Consider the following 19572-nt stretch of genomic DNA (forward strand, 5'->3'; position numbering starts at 1 on the left):
TGTGAGAGGAGGTGGGATAATCCCTACTTGTTACTGTGGTGAGGTGTTTGCAGCATCTAATAATTCATCTTCTACCTTGTCTTGTTCAACTTCGAAAGTCAATGGTTATGCATCGAGCTTCTTGAACAAAACGCCAGCGAATAATACACAGACGAAAAGTCTGGTGTTTCTACCCCCAAAAGTGCATCTGCGTCTGCATCTGCATCTCCGGCTGATAATAGCGACACCACCAATTAAATAATTGGTGATTTTTCTATGACCAACTACTGTATTTTATTCTTGGATTATTGATGTAATTAATTAAGATATGCTAAGTAAAATTCAGCACAAAACACGTAAATAAATTATGAACATATTTACTCCTTTTTTGTTTTATATTTTTTGGATGAAATATACTTTATGAAACTGAACCAGAAGCTACTGCATTTGATATTGACTTGTATGAATAAGTCAGTAACTGTGGGTTCCCGATTGGATGCATGCTTTTGCTTTTCAATTGGGGAAAATTAACGTTCTATTTGGAATTTATTATTTAAGTTGTTTTGATTCATGTTTTGATGGGGATGCATAAGTTTAGAAGTTATTGTAGTGTAACTTCTTTATCAAACATAAACCCTAACCTGATTTGTTGTTTCCAATTTCAGTTTCAGATTTGCAGTATCCAATTCGCGCTTCAGATTTCAACACACTTCCTCCACAATGATAAATTCCAAATTACCAATTTCTCTATAACTCCTCAAACCCTAACTTCTGATTTCTTAACCTCAGTAATATTATCACATTTACCCTCTCACAGCCACGTATCACCCTCTCATAGCCACGTATTACCCACACACAGCCACGTAGCTAATTTCAGTCCACCCTGTCAGCTGCTCCGTTAAAAACTCAACGCCGTTTCCAAAAAGGACTTGATTGCACACTTTTTACAAAAGTTGGGACCACATTAAACTTCTAAAAAAGGGTAGGACCGATTTGAACATTGACCCCCTTTCGAGGAACCAAAAGAGGTATTAAACCTAAAACTTTTGATGAAGTTGTGTCATCAAAGTTGAAAATATTCTAGGGAAAAAAAAGTGTGTTTGGATTGATATTCAGTAACATTCCAGTATTGTGAACATCAATTTCATTACCTAAATCAATCACATTGAATCATTTTAAATAAAGTGGAGACTTAATTAAAAAATATTAAGAAATCAAATTTGAATAAAACCTATAAATACTATATCAAAATATATTAAAATGAAAATGAAAATGAAAATACACATGGTACGAAGAAAACATGTTATATATATATATATATATATATATATATATATATATATATATATATAGAATTCTATTCTTATTTTAAACCGGTAATTTTGTAATAAAATTAACATACTTTCTCAATTTAGAAATACAATTTGAACAGCTAAATTAATCGATAGTATACTTTTGTGCTAGGAAAAGGCAAATAGGGCAGGGGCAGGAGGAGGGGAGTGAGCGAGGTTTATCTTCCACTGCAGGATATCGAAATTTTCGTTCCCCTTTGATTCCAACACAATGCTTTACCCTCAATAGTCTCTAATCGAACACGAAGGAACCCAACAGCCATGTCCACAACAATCCCAACCCTCTTATCTCCCACTCTCTCTTTCAAACCCGCATTCCCTTCTACCCAATTCCAACCCTTCAGGACCCAAGTCAGACGAAAACTCATCGGCTTTTCCGTCAAATCCCCCACCTTCCCTCTGGGGAGGATTTCGGCGCTAAACGAGAAGGGCAGTAACGGCGACGTTTTGACTGGGTTGGATGAAGCAGAGAAAGAGGCGCGAGGGAATAGCACCATGCCCGAACGCTTTAGGTACCTCACCAAAGAAGTTCCAAGTCCTCCTGTTCGGTGGCCATGGCTTGTGGGTCAGTTTCATTTCCCCCCTCTCTCTCGTACAGGACACACACGAGAAATTATATAAATTTAACTTTTTTGTTTTCAGCTGAATAATTGTGTTAATGTTTTCTTTTATTGGAATTATAAAGAATGATGTTTGGGTTTTTGTGAAGGCTTTGTTTGGTTGAAGGATTGATGGGCTAGTAAGAATTGGGGAAATTTAATGTTTTTATGAATCTTATTAAAGTTCTTGAGTTTCATGTCATGGTGAAACGTTTGGTCATGCACAATTATTCAGGGATGAGACTTTGTTTGACATACAAGCTGAGGTTCCGCTCCAAATTTAGAATTTTTTTTAGTGATGTTGTAATTCTATACGTTTTGTTGGAGTAATTAGTGATTATATAAATCAGTATGAAGAGATTATCACTTGTCATGGCACTATGTGGGTGATGTGTGTGTGTATATAGGGTTTTCCTTTGCTATGAGGTGTTTAAAACTGAACTTAACTGAATCACCTAATCTATCCCAAAAAATCTTAAATCTGATGAAACTAGAAAAAACTTTTTTTTTTATTGCGGTTAAGTTTTGTTTTCGGCTTCTTTTCGGAATCATGCTGAATCTCATCTTTAATGCAGCTGTATTGATTTGTAACATTGTGTAGTAACATTTTGAATTTTTGATAATGGTACGGTGTGATTCCATGTGTTGTGTATTTTTGATACGTTGAACTGTGAGTTTATGACATTAACAATACATGACTAAAAATTTAACTTGAATGGTCTGTAGTGCATTCTTTTACCAAAGGTTTTTATCGCGTGTAGCATTTGTTTTATTGCTCATGGTGTATGAATTCATTTTGAAGACTTGATCATAACTTACCTGGTCATTAGATTTTATTTTATTTTGGTTATTGTCAAATTTAAAACCATTTTGAAAGTCATAAAATTTGAGGAAAACTCTCAAACTAAACTGGAGAAGATCGGTTTAGTTGATTCATATTTAATATCACATTTCAACTAAAACCAAATCATTATTTTTTTTCACTGTACTGTATGTCTAAAATGTAAAAACGGGAACCAAAGCAAACGGTGAATATGCCCATACTCTACATTTTTGTTGTTTCAGACATGAAACTAACCTTACATGTGTAAGTTAAAATTTGTATGCCCTTAGTGTCTCAATTTCCATTTAGAACATTTTTTTCCAACTGCTTTGTTCTCTTAAAAACTTGTTTTCTTTTTTATGTGATAATGTAACCATTTGATTCCCTATTATGTACAGTGGTGGCTTTTCTTATCTATGCTTGGAGAGCTGTTCTATTTGAATTGTCAAACTGGAAGAATGCTGCATTGGCAATTGCTCGTTTTATAGGATATCTCTTCAAATACGCATTTGCTATAGTCTACCATTTCATAGGAAGTCCAATCACGTTTTCAATTAGATGCATGGAGGATTTATTTTACACAGTTCGGGCTTGTTACTCTTGGATAATTGGCAATGCCCCTGTACCAGACCTGACCCTCATCATTGTGCTAGCATCAACTGTTTTAGCCATTGGTGAAGCTACTGTACCAAACTGCATCAACAACCAACCTTATGTTTTGACTGTATCTGGTCTTATTGGCTATGCTGCTGTTAGAGGATATATATCTGAACCTTTGTTCTGGACCCTTTTGCTTGGGGTGTATGCCTTTTCAAAATTTCTCAAGAAGAGAGATGATGTTTCAGCTGCAATGCCAGTGGCAGCCGTGCTTGCTGGTGTTGGGGAGCCTTGGGTTAGAGTTTTGGTGATTATTTCATACACGGCCTTAGCCATATATCAGTATTCCAAAATGCCTTCAGAAGGGAAAGAAGCTGGAGAAGATGAAACAAGTGAGATGAGGCTTCCAATTCCACTTCTTCTTGCAGCTTTCGCTATTGGTTTGCGAGTTGCTGCTAAGTGGGCTGGGTACAGGCACTTGACATGGATGATTGTATGATTACTGGTCACTAGCAGTGTATCTTGTCCAAAGAAGAATGAATTTTGGTGATCTATAAAGTTAGGTAGGGTATGATATAGATGGACAGAGGGTGTTATTCTGTTCTACATGATGCAGTTATTGTAGTGTTCTTTGCATGCTTTAAAATGAGCAGTGAATCCCTAGGTTGTGCCTGTGCATATAAGCTTCTTGTCAGATTTCAGAAAATGTACTATGCAATTTTGATTTGCGGCCAGTGCAGCCTAAATCTTGATCTTTAAGTTTGACTATTTTTAAGGAATTAATGGAATGAAATGCAAGAAAAAAAGGAATGGATTAGGAAAGGATTTTGGATTATTGGCAAGGCATTTATAATATTCGGTCAAGTACAGTTATTTCTTTATAACTTTTTTTTATTCAATGATACTTTAATATGCATGATTTAAGAAACTCATATGCTTTATGCATGATATATACACACACGTATATAAGAAAATTAAAAGAAAGAAGTGATAGAAAAGGAAGAAAATGAAAGATAGTTATGATTCTTAAGTTATGTAGTAAGAAATAAGCTTTAAATATATTTTTGTAATTAGACGTGAAATTGGAATTTGTATGTTGTCAAACTTTGATATATTTGTTGAGAGGGGAAGCTCTCTCAAGATTGGTAAAAGTATTTTTGATCATGAATTATATAAAGTGTTCTTTCTTTGAGTACTAAAATTGTTAGAATAGACTTAAAATTAGGTTTAATGTCTCAATACGTCCCTATTTTCATCCAGAATTTGAAATAGGTCCCTTTCTTTTTCGGCATCTCAATTGAGTCCTTATTTTTGTAAAATTGAATCAAATAGGACCTTTCCGTCAAATTGAAATGACGCCGTCATTATTTTCACCCAGAAATAAAGCATATTCTTCTTAACGGCGTCATTTCAATTTGACGGAAAGGTTCTATTTGTTTCAATTTTACAAAAATAAGGACTCAATTGAGATGTCGAAAAAGAAAGGGACCTATTTCAAATTCTGGGTGAAAATAGGGATCTATTGAGACATTAAACCCTTAAAATTATATAGGAAAGAGACTTAGATGTTCAATTCATGTCTGAAAGAGTCTTAGTTGTATATAATATCAAATTTGCATAAATATGTTTATATTAATTGATTAAGAAGTGTTTGTAATCTGTTAACCCATATCAAAAGCATAACATGGTTGTACTATCTGTTCTAATCGTATAAGATAATAATATAATTGATTAAAACAAAAGGTTGGGTTATATATATATATATATATATATATATATATATATATGTGTGTGTGTGTGTGTGTGTATGATCTAACTTGTTTCTAGTATGATTTACTTTGCATCCTTTTTGACAAAACGTAAAAGAAGAACATAATAACACATCAAGAAGTTGTGTAAAACACATTCTTGGATAAATCCACCAACCACTTTGAAGAATCTCAAAATTTTTTATTGTGGATTAACAAAAAAATTTAAAGCCTTTTTATTGAGCTTCAAAGGTCTTATTGCATTTGTTTCTCATTTTTTTGTTAAAGTTGTGGATTCTTGGACAATTTTATACCATATGTGGAATATTCTCAAAAGGGTTGAGATTATTAAGGATGACAACAAGTCAGACAAAAATAGTGTTTACCCACTAACCGATTCATAATAGCGAGTCGAACACATATAGTATCTCTCGATATCTGATTCATAATAGAAAATTGAACTTGTTACCTCTCTTGTTACTTGTCAATACCCATTTAATAAATACTCAGATTTTGAAAACCTGCAGAAATTTATGGATACATGTGGATATTTTAAAAAATTATAATTTTTTAAAATAAAATTATAAAAATATTAAATATAATGTAAATTTAACTTAATAAAATATAAGTTTGATTTTAATTTTAATTAAATTTAATAAATATTAAATTTTAATTTTAATTTTTAATGGATAATAAAAATCTACATGTAAATATAATATATAATATTTACACCCGACTTAAAGTTAATAGTAAATTAGATAAATTATGTGTTACCTCTTATCCATATATATCAAATTGAAGTATTTATTTATTATTCATAACAAATTTTATCCATATATACCACTTATATTTATATTCCGATGATGTTTTCAAAATTGAGATACTTTCTACTCTTTTTTTAGGTATCATTCGGTTAAGTTAAATTATTAAACATAACTATTTAGAGATTGATATGAAAATTTTAAAATTGAGAAACTAATGATACTGTTTAAGAAATAATTTATTTAAAAAAATCTGCAAGCAATTATTATTAAAGTATTATATATTTTTTGAAATAATATTACTTTAAAAAAATAAGATATATTTAAAAAAAATGACTGAAAAATCAATATTCAAAACATTTATCATCAAAATAAAAATGATAATAAAATAAATTTTCCAACTCTTCTTTTCTTATATTATAATAGATTATATTATTTTTTTAAATATAAGAAATGAAAAATATAGTTTTTTTATTGAGTATTTCTCTAAGACAGAATTACTACATGACATTTGTTATTATTAATAAATATATATTATTTTTTAAATAATGTTATTTTAAGAAATAAAAGTAAATTTTAATATAAGATGATAAATATAATTTTTTAGTGACAATTTATTTTAAAAAAATATTATATGACGATTTTTTTTATATAACAGGTTAAAAATTTGTATTATTAATAAATATATAATATATTTTAAATAATGTTATTTTAAGAAATAAATGTAAAAAATATTTTTTTAAATTTAGTTGTATTAAATGAACGTTTAGAAAGTATAAAATGATAAAATTAAAAAAAAATATTAAAAACATAAATATTTTAATAAGTTATTAGGACACGTTAAAAGAAATAATTATTTATTTATTTTAAAAACCAATAAACTTTTAAAATATTATTTAAAAATACATTTAATGAATTAAATTAATTAACAAAATAGTTCTAACTTTAAATATCATTGATGTTTTAAAGATTGACGTGAAAATTTTAAATTTAAAAAACTAATAATACTATTTCAAAACTAAAATAATAATTTATAAGTTATTAAATGATAAAATTAAAATATATTTTCATTTTATAATAAATCAATTTAAAAATAAAATAAATAGATAAAAAAATATATAACTTTTAAGAGACCTATGATAACAAAATAAATGAGTATAAAAGTAAATTAAGTTGAATTAATAAAAAAGTAAATTAAATTGAAATTTATTTCTATTTTTATGTCAACTAATTTTAAAAATGAAATAAATGAATAAAAAAATAAAAAAATAAAAATAATTTCTATAAATTTCTGACAGGAAAATAAATAGAAATAAAAAATAAATTAACAAATGATGAAAAAAAACTTTTAAAATATTTATCAATAAAATAAATATAGAAAATAAAATATTTTATTTTCTTATAGATAATAAATATCATAGTTTTGAAATTATAAGATTGTAACGTACTAAACCAAGCCCAAACCTTACCCAAATATTTTTAATCAGATCGGGTCGGGTAAGTCTCACTCACAGAAATAGTACCGTTAGGCGAGAGAGAAATTTTAGGGTTTTGGTGCGCCTATATAACCCTCGCAGCGAACAGGGCATTGCAGCACCGATTCAGAAATCTTCACCGCTATAGGGAAAATAGTTTCCAGCATTTAGATTTCTTCATTTTTCGTGAAGTATTACGTTTGCACGGTGCCTCCCGGGCATCTCTGAATCCACATGACGTGAACGCCCCGATGCACGTGCGAAATCGTCGCCGTTCGTGTTGCAGTTCATCCCCAATTTTCCACGGTTGATCTGTGTCAAAGTAACGGCGAAATTTCTCTTATGAATTCTCTCTCTTTTTTACGATTGTTGTGTTGAATGTTCCATTTGCCTTGCTATACCTTCAGCTTCTTTTCGAACACGTGTTCTCTGAATTCGAAGCTAGTCCTAAAGGCGCAAATCGAAACGCGGTTGTTTTTACTTGGTGCGAGGGTTTTTCCTTTGTTCCTTCGGAAATGATCGTTAAATAGCCATTTCGGTGGTGTAGTTTTATTTGCTTATATATTTTTATTTCTCGGCCATGATTATATATTATCCGCGCTTCTGAGTTTTCTCGATGAAGTCAATTTGGTTAAATATGGTTGAATTTCTTTATATGAGCCATGTTTTTTTATATATGAAAATTATATATTGATTTTATTTTAACAGTTTTAGTATCTAGCATATTCAATTTATGATTCTTTTTTCAATAAATGGCTATGAGGATATCTATTCAGCTTTATGCCAGTTCTGCTTCTGAAAATTTGTGATTGATAGAGCTGTTGTATATCTCTGAGCCTCCAGCAATTATCTTTGTTTTTTATTTTGTTTATTTATTGTTTTTTGTTTTCAACTACTGGGTATCTTTTATTGACATTGCTGATGATGATTTAATCCAACTTTATGAGATGCTGTGGAGCCAAGACCCTGTTTTCAGGGAGAACCTACTTGGTGAAGCTTCGTTCATATGATATCTTCGGATTTTACTGAGGCATTTTAATGAGAATTGAATGAACTTTATATTTTCCTTTGTTTCCTATAATTTATTGTTAAATTTGACTACAGCAACCAATGATTTTCCAATCCAACTTGTTAGAGGTTGTAGTTGATCCAAGACCCTGCTTCAGGGAGAACCTACTTGGTGTTACTATATTTCCTATGACAGCAACTATTTATCTGAGGTTGCTAATGTAGTTCATTTTTTAATTGTTTTTTTCTAGTTGTGTACATTGAGTTTCACTATACCCTCTTCTTATTTAATTAGTTCTGGGTCTGAAAAACTCATAGATTGAGTGTTGTCATCAGCTTCATCTCTGGTAACTCACGAGATAGGAGTTAAATAACAGCACTACATTTTTTTATTGTGATGACTTCACAATAAAAAACATTATTATTATCTTTTTATTGGCGAGGTCATGGCCTTCCACAGAAGTGTCTTAACATCAAGAAGTAAGTTCACATTTAAAAGGTTTATATGAATAAGGTCATGGCCTTCCAGTTAAGTGTCCTATTTATTGATGAAGTTCATCGTACATTGTAGAACTGGATATAAACCTTTTAAATGAATATATTTATTAATGAATATAGTATAACACAATTTGACATTAGACCAAAAATGTTGACTAACTCTGTGACACTGGACAACATAATGTCTGTCCGAACTTTTCAAATTTTGAACCTTGGTTTTCAATGAAATTAAAACAATGTAGGTTGAGGTGTAAAATTATATACCACTCAACACAAGTCAAGAAAATGATCAGGAAATTTTCAAGCTGGCTACTACTAATATAAGATATCAATGAAGGTCCTATATATTAAAAAATTCTTGCTCACTTTGTACAGATTGCGAGGTTGGAAGAGGAGTTCCATGGTGGATTCAAACAAGGAGTCATCAAGGATTAATATTTTATAAGTGTTTTCAAACTCTATATTATTATGCTATGCGAAAGGGTATCAATCACCTGGATTAATAATCGATCCATCAATATTGTTAAAGTGTTTTCAAACTCGATATATTATTATGTGACATTGTAATTAATTTTCAATTTTGTGTTACTATAATTGATAAACAACTTGAAATAATTGATTAATTGCGTCTATAGCAATTTTGAATTAACATTTATATATGGAGGTTTTGACTCCTTAAATTGAAAATAGGTTATGATGTGTTAAATTCTTGTGTTATGTTTTGTTTGGATTCTCGATAAATTCTTCATATTTTGTGTTTGGTAGTGTTTCTAATGTCGTACTTGTTAATCTAGTGGAGTGTTTTATAGTTTTTCTAGTGGTTATTTGTTGTGTGTTGGCAACAAGAGTTGATAACAATATATTTTTGGGTGATTAAAATGTGGAAAAGGCTAAAATTGCTTTATTTTCTTTTTCTTTATAACTATTAATTTCATATTAGTTTTCAAATTGAAAATGCCTTTAAAAGGCTATTGAAGTGGTTTAGGAGTAGTTATGGTAATCTTTATTATCCATTGCCGATGAGATTGATATCTTCCTGTGATATCTTTTTGAGTGTTCAAAACTAGATAAAGATTAATGGTGATATGAATCAGTATAAAATCTTTATGTTTTTCCTACTCTCGTCTGTATAACCATCCTCATTTTTTACACGAAACATGGTAAACATTTTATTCTAGTTAGCTTTCCTAAAACAAGATGCCCCTAGCCCATTTATGAATCTACTCAAGTTCATTGGAGAGAGAATTCACACCTATGACTATATTAATCTACTAACCATGTTTGTTATCGGTACAACATATTAAACATTAATAGTTTAATACATTCTCTTAGAAGTATTAACCTAATATGGTAATAAAGTTTGAAAATGGCCTCATTCAAGGGTTGAAGTACTAGTGACTCAATCCAAACAAAAACTTTTGACCTCTTAAATCACTTTTTGGGAGGAAAATTGGTCTAACAATTAATGCAAGTACATAAAACCAAGTTTGACAAAAGAAGAGGTATACCATGATACTAAAGTTACTTTACCTTGGATGAACCCGTGACAAACTCCAACTAGGTCGACAATCTACTTAGTGCACTAGAGTAAGATGAGTACAAAACATACTCCCCAACAACATATCAAAGAAGTACTAACTCATAACTCTAATTTTTTTGCTTGAAGTCCAATAGATATGTTAGATATTCATGTGCCATAAACTCACTATTTCTTCCATAAGCAAAACTAATACTTCAAAGGAACAAAACACTCAGTGAAGAATGTTGCTAAACAATTGGCAAGAGGTCAACACAATAGTGAAAGTTGATTTTGTAAGAAATATCAAACTTATTGCATGACCTGCATGGTAATATGATTATGGTCGATAAGCCAATGATAATTGGAAAATATACATTAACTATACGGACATGAACCAAGCAAGTCCAAAAGGAGCACACCCGTAAATTAACTAGCTCATGACCAAATATGATGAGGCTTATTGACTTTATAAATACCTACTCTTAGTACAATCAAATTAAAACGCATCTTTATGATGAGGAAAACACAACCTCCATGATGAAAGGCTTAAAATATTATTATAAGGTAATGCCTTTTGAATTTAAAATTAAAGGTGCAACATACCAACAACTAATGGAAAACATGTTCAAAGAGCTCATTTACAATAAAAATCAAATGAAGGCTGATGACATGGTCATTAAATCGTCAATCACTAAAGATCAGCCGAATAATCTCAAGGTGTTTTTCTAAGGTACACCAATATGACATGCATATAAACTTTTGAAAAATGTAATTTTGGTGTAGGTGACCATAAATTCCTCAAATTCATTATCACACAATGAGGAATATAAGTCAAATCTTGATAAATTTAATGTTATCCTATCTATGAAGGGTTTTAGTAACCTAAAAGAAGTCGAACAAGTTAATGATAACTTGCTTCCCAAAAGGTGGCAGGGAAAGAAAAACCCTCACGTGGAGGAAATATGATAAAAAGCTCATGCCAAAAACTTGAAATACAACCTATTAAAAACATTATTATAGTTAAATTGTTTTTCCTTCATTATGAAATGTTGCACTTCTTTTCCATTGCTATATTTTTTATCATTAATAAGGACTTTTCCTAACAAGCTTTTAACGAGTAACATTCTTAGAGTAATTTTTATTCTTCTAATAAATTTACCAATGATTCATTAAAGTCAACCTTATTTCTTTTATATTCAAAGTTATTAATTTATGGATAAAATTATATGACTAAAATATTTAAAGTTAAAATTATGTTCAAAGTCGTATATAAGATTTTGATTAAATTAATAAAATTGGATAAGATTTTTTCTTCTTTTAATAAATATGTTTATTATATTGTTCAAGTTAAAAAAAATCATTATTCATCAACCAGATGTCTTTGGACAAGTTGAAACATTCAGCATCCACATTAAAAGCAAATAACACAACTTCACACATTGCCTGCTTAAAATCTTCCTTATAACTAATAAAAGACAACTTAGTTATATCAAACTCCAAGTCAATCTTTATCTTGGATTTATCAACTTTCTCTTTTTGCACTCTTTAAGAAACCTCACTCTTTAACTTGTGTTTAACTTTTTCCTTAGTTGTTCAAACTACTTTTCTAGCATTTCCAACATTTCCATCTTGACTAAGACCATTATTCTTTGTTTTCACCTTTTATAATCTTTATTTTCGCCAACGAGGATTATTCTATCAAACACTCATTCTATTTGACTTTGGTCGATACAATAATGTCATGATAAATAACAATATTCTTTAACTCTTTACTTTATTTAATATTTAAACATTTTTGGTAGTTATCCATTTTAAAAAAGTGAGTGATCGTCAACACCTCATCGACATAACTTTGCAATGATTGAAGCATCTAATAAGGCTCAAAGTTTATAGTAAGCTAGCATAAAAAAGGCAAGAAAAACTAGTTCCACTAGCCTTAACTCAATTGGTTTTCATATTTACATGCTACAAAGAGTTTATGTTGGGTGTAAAAGTAGATACGAGACACACTCAAGAGACCTTCTTTGCTTTAGATAAACGAGCGTGAAGATCTTGGTCGAAATGTGTGGTTAATGGTTCAAGGATGAAACACTTAAGTTATCCACTAGGGAGAACACAATTAACGATCTTTGACATAACCTAGGAAAACTTTGAAGGTACTTCAATTAATGGGTTCAAGGAGGAAGCCTCACACTTATTTTTCTTTGATTGACCTTTTAAAATTGACAAAGGGCATTATTCAAGGTAGGATCCCTTAATCTTGACACATAATTACTTATAATCAAACCCTTTACCCATGACATATGCACAATAAGAAAAAAGATAAGGCATAAGAAATGGTAAAAGGAAAGCTTTTAACATTAAGAAAAATATATTACCTAAAAATTGAGTTATAAGATCTCGACATAAGACACTAAGAAAACCTTTGTTACTTATTATCTCAATCCTCTCCTCAATATTGAGTAATTGAGCCTAAATTTGAAATTATTTTGTCTCTCTTAGTGGAAGAAAAACTAAAAGTGTGGCTATGATAAATATAAAATAAAATTTGTATATCCTTGGAAGAACATTTGAATATAAAAGATTTGTGTTTAAAGTTCTTTAAGGATAAGGTATAAATGGTGAAAAATGAACCATATTTATACTTAACCAACTTTAAAGTCATGTTTTAGTTTTAAGAAAAACATTAATTTATTTATAGTTAGGATATGTAAAGATATTGCCAACGAATTTGGAATGTTTTTAGAAAAGTCAAACTATTTGAGTGAAATCGACTATAATGGTCATATATATGGCGGTCAACATCCAACACTTAAACTTGGAAATAGAAAAAATGATGTATAGTTTTTTAAATAGGTACTCGTACACAGAAGTGAAGTCAAACTTATAAAAGACAACCTTCTCAAGTACTTATGAGAGCTCAAAATCATAATAGGGTGAAACTTGTCTTTTCACCTACCCTAGACAATGTTTGACCTTCCTGTTACATTAATCTTTTGGGTAAGAGTTTTTTTGCTTTTACTTTTGATTGGGGTTTATGTTGACACTCTCCACCATGACTCTTTGATTAATATGAATCTCAAAGTAAATATGATTTTTATAGGGAATGATTATTTGATTATGATTCTTTTTTGGTCCATAAATTACATATGTCTCTCCATGAGAAAGAGTCCTTATGACTCTAAGGCCCTGTTCTTTTGAGTGGATTTGAGAGGATGGATTTGAGGGGATTTGAGAGGATTTGAAGATAATTTTTTTGTCGTTTATTTGAGTGAATTTGAAGGTAAATGAGAGTGAATTTGGAAATATTTTTTTTTAATTTGTCATGTCAATACAATTCTATACTAATTCTCACAAAATTTATTTTCAAATTCACTATCATTTACCTCCAAATTAACTCAAATAAACGATAAAAAAAATTATCTTCAAATCCTCTTAAATCCCCTCAAATCCATCCTCTCAAATCCACTCAAAAGAACAGGGCCTAAAAGAATAATTTTTTTAATGTTGACATTCTCCCTACTAGCAAGGCATTACCACCATGAGAAGAATTGGAAAATGAAAAAGAAATAAAAAAACATGATTAGAAAGAAAGCCAAACTTAACAATGGAAAAGGTAAAAAAAATATATAGAGAAAGAAAAACTTGCGTATTTGACATACATAAAAATCCAACAATGCTTGAGTGAAATAAAAAAAAAGCATAAGAAAAAAAATTGGACAAAAACTCTTTAAATAAGAAATATTTAATATGCTTTATGCAAACTAATGTTTTTGAAAATGTCACTTTCAAATTTCAAGTATTTTGTTAGGGAAGAAAAAAGTGTTAACTAACCAAATGTTGTAATGTTTGGAAATCATCAAAACAATCATTAATAAACATAAAAAAAACATACATAACTACTACTAAATATGAACATTAAATACATAAATTTCAATAATTACCTATAAATATACAACCTTATAAAGAGGAGTATTAAAATACTCATAAAAGTCTATCCTTATTAAAACGTCACAAAAGTTTAATCTTTATTAAAATACTCATAATAAATCATCATCATTAAATTTATTTATCTTCTAAACAATAATTAACTATCAAATAATGTAATGACTAAAATATCCGTTATGTACCTCTTCTAATATAGTTAAATTTATAGCTAATTCCTATAGTATAAATATTAAGAATAAATACAATTCTTCGTCATTAGTACAAAAACAACGTATAATGTCATGCGTTCAACGTCCAACAATTGAATAACCAACCTTAAAAATAAGCGGTGATATTTTTGTAAATAAATGCAATTATTAAACGTCGTTTAGAATTGTAATTCGACGTAAAAGGATATAAAACGTTGAATGAATTTTAAATTCGACGTCAAAATGTTAGTGAATTAAATAGAAATTTGAGCAGGAGATTGAAAATTCATTAACTTTATCTTAGCGCGCGATACCCTCTTCTCTTCTCAAACTTTTCTCGAACGAAGTTTGACGAGCATCGCATGTAATCTTTCTTTCGTTTGATACAAATGCATGTTAATTAATTACTTTATGTATGATTTTTGTTTGTTTTAACCGATTATTTTCGTGCTATTGTCCTTCATAGGCGCATTTTGCTTTCTCTCTCACTGTGACGAAACTTTATTCTGACGAACACACCTTTTGAAGGTTAGTTTTCATTTTCGTTTTCGTTTTGAAGAACTTATTTGTTGAACTTGTTTGTTTTTTTTGTTGAACTTATTTGTTATTGTTGTTGAGTTGAACTTGTTTGTTGTTGTTGTTTGATTGAACTTGTTTGTTGTTGGTTATTATTATTATTGTTTGCTATTGATACTACACTACATGTTCATAGTTCATGCTTTATAAAATACCAAACACTAAAATTTTTTTGTTTTTTTGCTTTCAAGTCTCGTAGAGTTGTAAAAAAGGATCAAATTTAATTAAAAAATTAAAAAAATTGATTAACGTCAAATATTGACAAAATTCGACGTTAAGATAACGTCGTATATTAACAAAATTCGACGTAAATTTAACGTCTCTTGATATGACGTCGTTCGCGAATTCGTCGTTAAAAGCCCAATATATTCGACGTTGTACGCAATTTTTGTACTAGTATTCACTAATAATTCAACCGTTGAATTAAGGACTAAAGATCAATATTATATTATTTTATTATTAAATATAGGTTTAAACCCTCAGTTAGTTCTCATTTTTGTATGGTAATCTCAGTTGGGTCCTCATTTTTGCAACTATCTCAATTGAGTCATATTTTTTGTAAAAATGAACCAATTTTACCCTAACCGTTAAGTGCTTTCAGACGGTGTTAAATATAGTTGACGTGTTGCACAGAGAATGTGCTGATGTGTTTTATTTGATTATGTGGATTCTTTTACAAATTTCAATTCCACCTAACATTTAAAGAGGTGTGAGAAATTTCTAACCGGAACCATAGTTTCTTCTATCTCCCCCTTTGCGTCCTCCTTCCTCTGTCCCTGCTCCACCGGCGCCATCACCAACAACCACCACCGTTCAACGAAATACCAAATATTCAAAACTTTTCCCTTCTTGTCGGCAACGTCAACTTCATGTGGCCCCATGGTTCTCCAAACCCCATCGTTCAGTACAAGCGACACTGTTTCAATGGTGGTTGCAGAATTCGAAGCCGACTTGGACCTTGCTTTGGACAACGCACCTAAAGACGCATCAAAGTCACGTTGTTTGGTGCCCACCTTGGAATCCTTGGATTCTCATGCATCAGAGTTTTTATCTTGAGATAACAGTGGCGTGGTTGATCGGGGGAATTTTCGCAATCCAGTTTTGTATCTTGTGCCCAACCATTTCCCTCTTTGCTACTGCAATCATTATCTGTAATTTTCCCTAAAAGCATTTTCCCCTCTTCAAACGCTCCTCTGCAATTTCCTCTAGAAGAAATGAAATTTCAGAGAATAAGAAATCTGTTAGTGGCGTAAGCTTAATATTGAAGGTTTTAAGTTAATTACATCTCAGACTACCATTATTGCTTTGAGATCGTTATTGGTGAAAATCAAGCACTGTAATTAAATTTGACCAGTTGAAGTACTCCTTTACATTGAAAATGAAGCACTGTAATCAAATTCCCAAACGCCAAATCACACTCACACTTACTACACCCCTCTCTTTGCAAGTCCACTAGAATTTCAATCACTCCCTCTTTCACCATCGCTTCCACCACTACCCTTCTCCTTATATATTCCAATTCCAAAACGCACTCCAATGTTGCAACGCGAAGCCCTAATTCTCTCAAACGCAGAAACCCTATGATTTTAGGGATCTTACCTCTGCACAAAATCTCATCAACCAGGGGGCTTCAAATGAAATTAATCAGCGAACGACGGCTCATGCAACACGTCGACGAGATCGCGAACGGCGACGCGGTCAATATACTTTTGGATTTCGGATTGGATGGCACTAGCGAGGTAGGATATCTTGCATTTGGTAAGTGTTGGAGGAGGGATCGTGGGAAGTAGCCGCGATGTTTGTGGAGTTTATCGATTAGGGATGAGAGGGAGGAGAGGATGCGAGAGAGGTTGCGGAGGTTAGGGTCGAAGGAGAAGACGACATGGGACTTGGCTTCGAGGTCGAGGAGCGTGTCAATGGCAGTGCTGGAATCTGTTGGGAAGAGGAAGGTGAAAGGATTGATGTTCGTGTGAAGGGATTTGGAAGCTTCTTTGACAACTTTAATTTCGCCATATCATAATTCTTTAATTTAAATAAAATTTCTACATAATCAAACAATACATGTTAGCATAAACACGTTAGCTATATTTCACGCCGTTTGAAAGCACTTAACGGTTATGGTAAAATTGGTTCACTTTTACAAAAAATATGACCCAATTGAGACAGTTGTAAAAATGAGGATCCAATTGAGATTACCATACAAAAATGAGGACCAACTGAGGATTCAAACCTTATATATATATATATATATATATATATATATATATATATTTATATAAATGACATTCAACTTTATGGTTTATTCATCAAACAAGGTTAATTTAATTTTGGATTTGTCTAAAGGATGGAACTTTTAAAATTTTATATCAAAATAAGATGAAATCAGATGATGATTAACGACTTAAAAAGGTAAAGTCATCATAACTAGCACAACTTCAACTAAGTTAGAATTAAGTTGTAGAGTGCTTCTCCCTACACCTCATTAAGTTCAGCTTGTCCCTTCATTTTTTTTATATTTCCAACTGTATCCCTGTCAGAGAATCTTTTGCTTTTAAAAAAAAGCTGACCCATTCAATAATAAAAATCAAACACCAACCCTTCCTCCTCTGTCGGATTTCATATTTACAAATCCTACACCCCTTTCTCTTCCATTCCTCCTCTTTGCTGCATTTCATATGTCAAACCCTACAACCCCTTTCTTTCTCCTCTCTTTTGGCGCTCCTACCCTCCTCTCCTCCTCCCACATTTTTTACCATTTTTTTAAGGTATTCTCGTAGAGTGCTCTTCCCCTCCTCACCATCACCGCCTCCATCAATTCACACTGCCGCATCACCCACAACTCTCGCCAGGTCCGCATTCGTTTTCAATTTTCATTTCCTGTTAACTTGTTCTAGTGTTTTTTCTTTGAAACATTTTGAAGGCAATTAGAATGTTCTTTTGTTAAAGGTGGAAATTTTTTGGAACAGGTTATGAGGGCAATATCAGGTTGTCGGAGAGAGGCGGTGGGGTTGGAGGAGGAGAATAGGGCGTTGATGGAGACGCAGATTCAGCCCCTGTCGTTGAGGTTCGAGAAGAGGGTGTCGATCGAGTCGAAGCTGAACGAGTTCAACGGGTACAGAAGGGTGTTGTAGGGGCTGGTTTACTGTTGAGGGAGTCCTCGAATTTTGTGCTTGGCGGTTATGAGGGGTGTTTGTTTATGGGATCGACGTTCATGATGTCGAGGCGAGGTTGCAGCAGTGGGTGGCGGCAGAGATCGGGCACATGGGTGGCGCATCGGAAGTGCGGTTGAGAGGGCTGCCACAATTAGAGATGCGGTTAATGGGAGCTGCACTTGGAGTTATGATTGGTCTTCGCCCCACTTGGAGCTACGGTTGGTCTTTGCCGCACTTGGAGCTGCGATTGGTCTTCGCCCTAGTTGGAATTGGGGTTTAGTGTTCTTTTTATTGTTTTTCTTTCTTTTTCTTTGTTATATTTAATTAAATGTTTATTTGATTTGTTTTAAATTTAGAATTTGTATTTATATATATTATTTAGTATTTTTAATATTAAATTTGTTTAAAAAATATATGTATGAAATATTATGTTAGTATATTAAATTTAAGGTTTAATACATTATTTGGTCCCTAATTTGGGGCGTTGTGCTTAAAGTCGTCTTATCTTTTAAAAAAGTTCACTATTGTCCCATATTTCGTTAAAAACGGTTCAAGTTGGTATTTTTGGCTTACGGCGTTAAAAACATAACGATGCAATGATGTGACAATTGTGACCTGTCCAATTTTTTATTACATGGCAATTGTGACCTGTGCAATGTTTATGCGAGAGAGCCTTCATGATTCTGCACCCTGACTCGCGACGGTCCACGGTGGCGCAATGCATTTGATCAGCAATGAACGAAGAAGAAGCTCTCGTTCTGGGCTTTTGCTCTTTGTAAAGAAGACGAAGATGGAGGACGCATGAAGAGGCTTCTTGCACAATGCATGTAGGCAGATTGTTTCTGCGTTTCTGGCTTGTGCAATTTGCATGTTGGTGCCCATGGATGCTGCTTGCGAACTAGGAATTCTGCAATTTGGGTAACGATTATGTATGTTTATGGTTTGCTGCATGTGTGAATTGAGTTTCTAGGTGTCGCAATTGCGATTTTCTTGTTCATGTTTTTGGGTTGGAATTTCTAGTTTGCAGGTTAGGGATTTCGATTCGGTTCTTGCTTGATGGTGGTGAGATGCGACACATGGTGGAGATTTTACTTTGATTATGACGCGATTTAGGGTTTCATGGTGGCTAGGGTTTGGTTGGAATTAGGCGATTTGAGTTTGATTTCTGGGTTTTTTTGTTGCTTTTCTCCGCTTCGAATTGTAGGTTTGTGTTGATGGTGGTGACAACGACATGGTGGCCTAAGGGTTTGGTGGTGGCGAGTTTCGTTCTGCGATAGCAGCGGCAACTAGGGTTTCACGGTGGTGGCAAAAGGGTTTTTGGCCATAGGGAAATTAGGGTTTCATGGTGT

At 31.9% G+C, this 19572-nt stretch overlaps 1 protein-coding gene, 1 long non-coding RNA gene and 6 other non-coding genes across 8 annotated transcripts; all 8 read left to right on the plus strand.

Moving 5' to 3' along the window:
• Positions 1-1426: 1426 nt before the first annotated feature.
• On the plus strand, positions 1427-4118 carry EMB1923 (embryo defective 1923). Its single transcript, XM_047310148.2, has 2 exons — positions 1427-1896; positions 3152-4118. The coding sequence occupies exons 1-2, from the start codon at positions 1593-1595 to the stop codon at positions 3847-3849; spliced, it is 1002 nt and encodes a 333-aa protein (XP_047166104.1). The 5' UTR covers positions 1427-1592; the 3' UTR covers positions 3850-4118.
• Positions 4119-7340: 3222 nt separating this feature from the next.
• Positions 7341-9418, plus strand: LOC148197082 (uncharacterized). Its single transcript, XR_015780048.1, has 2 exons — positions 7341-8822; positions 9216-9418. It is a non-coding gene; the product is annotated as an uncharacterized LOC148197082 (long non-coding RNA).
• On the plus strand, positions 7535-7671 carry LOC124835251 (small nucleolar RNA snoR134). The gene has a single exon (XR_007028543.1). It is a non-coding gene; the product is annotated as a small nucleolar RNA snoR134 (small nucleolar RNA).
• Positions 7910-7997, plus strand: LOC124835255 (small nucleolar RNA U36a). The gene has a single exon (XR_007028547.1). It is a non-coding gene; the product is annotated as a small nucleolar RNA U36a (small nucleolar RNA).
• Positions 8085-8176, plus strand: LOC124835250 (small nucleolar RNA Z223). The gene has a single exon (XR_007028542.1). It is a non-coding gene; the product is annotated as a small nucleolar RNA Z223 (small nucleolar RNA).
• On the plus strand, positions 8252-8366 carry LOC124835253 (small nucleolar RNA Z278). The gene has a single exon (XR_007028545.1). It is a non-coding gene; the product is annotated as a small nucleolar RNA Z278 (small nucleolar RNA).
• Positions 8441-8556, plus strand: LOC124835252 (small nucleolar RNA Z278). The gene has a single exon (XR_007028544.1). It is a non-coding gene; the product is annotated as a small nucleolar RNA Z278 (small nucleolar RNA).
• On the plus strand, positions 8625-8729 carry LOC124835254 (small nucleolar RNA snoR97). Its single transcript, XR_007028546.1, has one exon. It is a non-coding gene; the product is annotated as a small nucleolar RNA snoR97 (small nucleolar RNA).
• Positions 9419-19572: the final 10154 nt, after the last annotated feature.

The sequence above is a fragment of the Vigna umbellata genome, chromosome 6, assembly GCF_029865625.1.
Source record: "Vigna umbellata cultivar VRB3 chromosome 6, Vumbellata_1.0, whole genome shotgun sequence".
Classification (NCBI taxonomy): domain Eukaryota; kingdom Viridiplantae; phylum Streptophyta; class Magnoliopsida; order Fabales; family Fabaceae; genus Vigna; species Vigna umbellata.

Coding starts and splice junctions, on each gene's coding strand:
- EMB1923 (XM_047310148.2), top strand. CDS start 1,593: ATGTCCACAACAATCCCAACCCTCTTATCTCCCACTCTCTCTTTCAAA. Junction 1,897..3,151: donor TCGGTGGCCATGGCTTGTGG/GTCAGTTTCATT, acceptor TATTATGTACAG/TGGTGGCTTTTCTTATCTAT.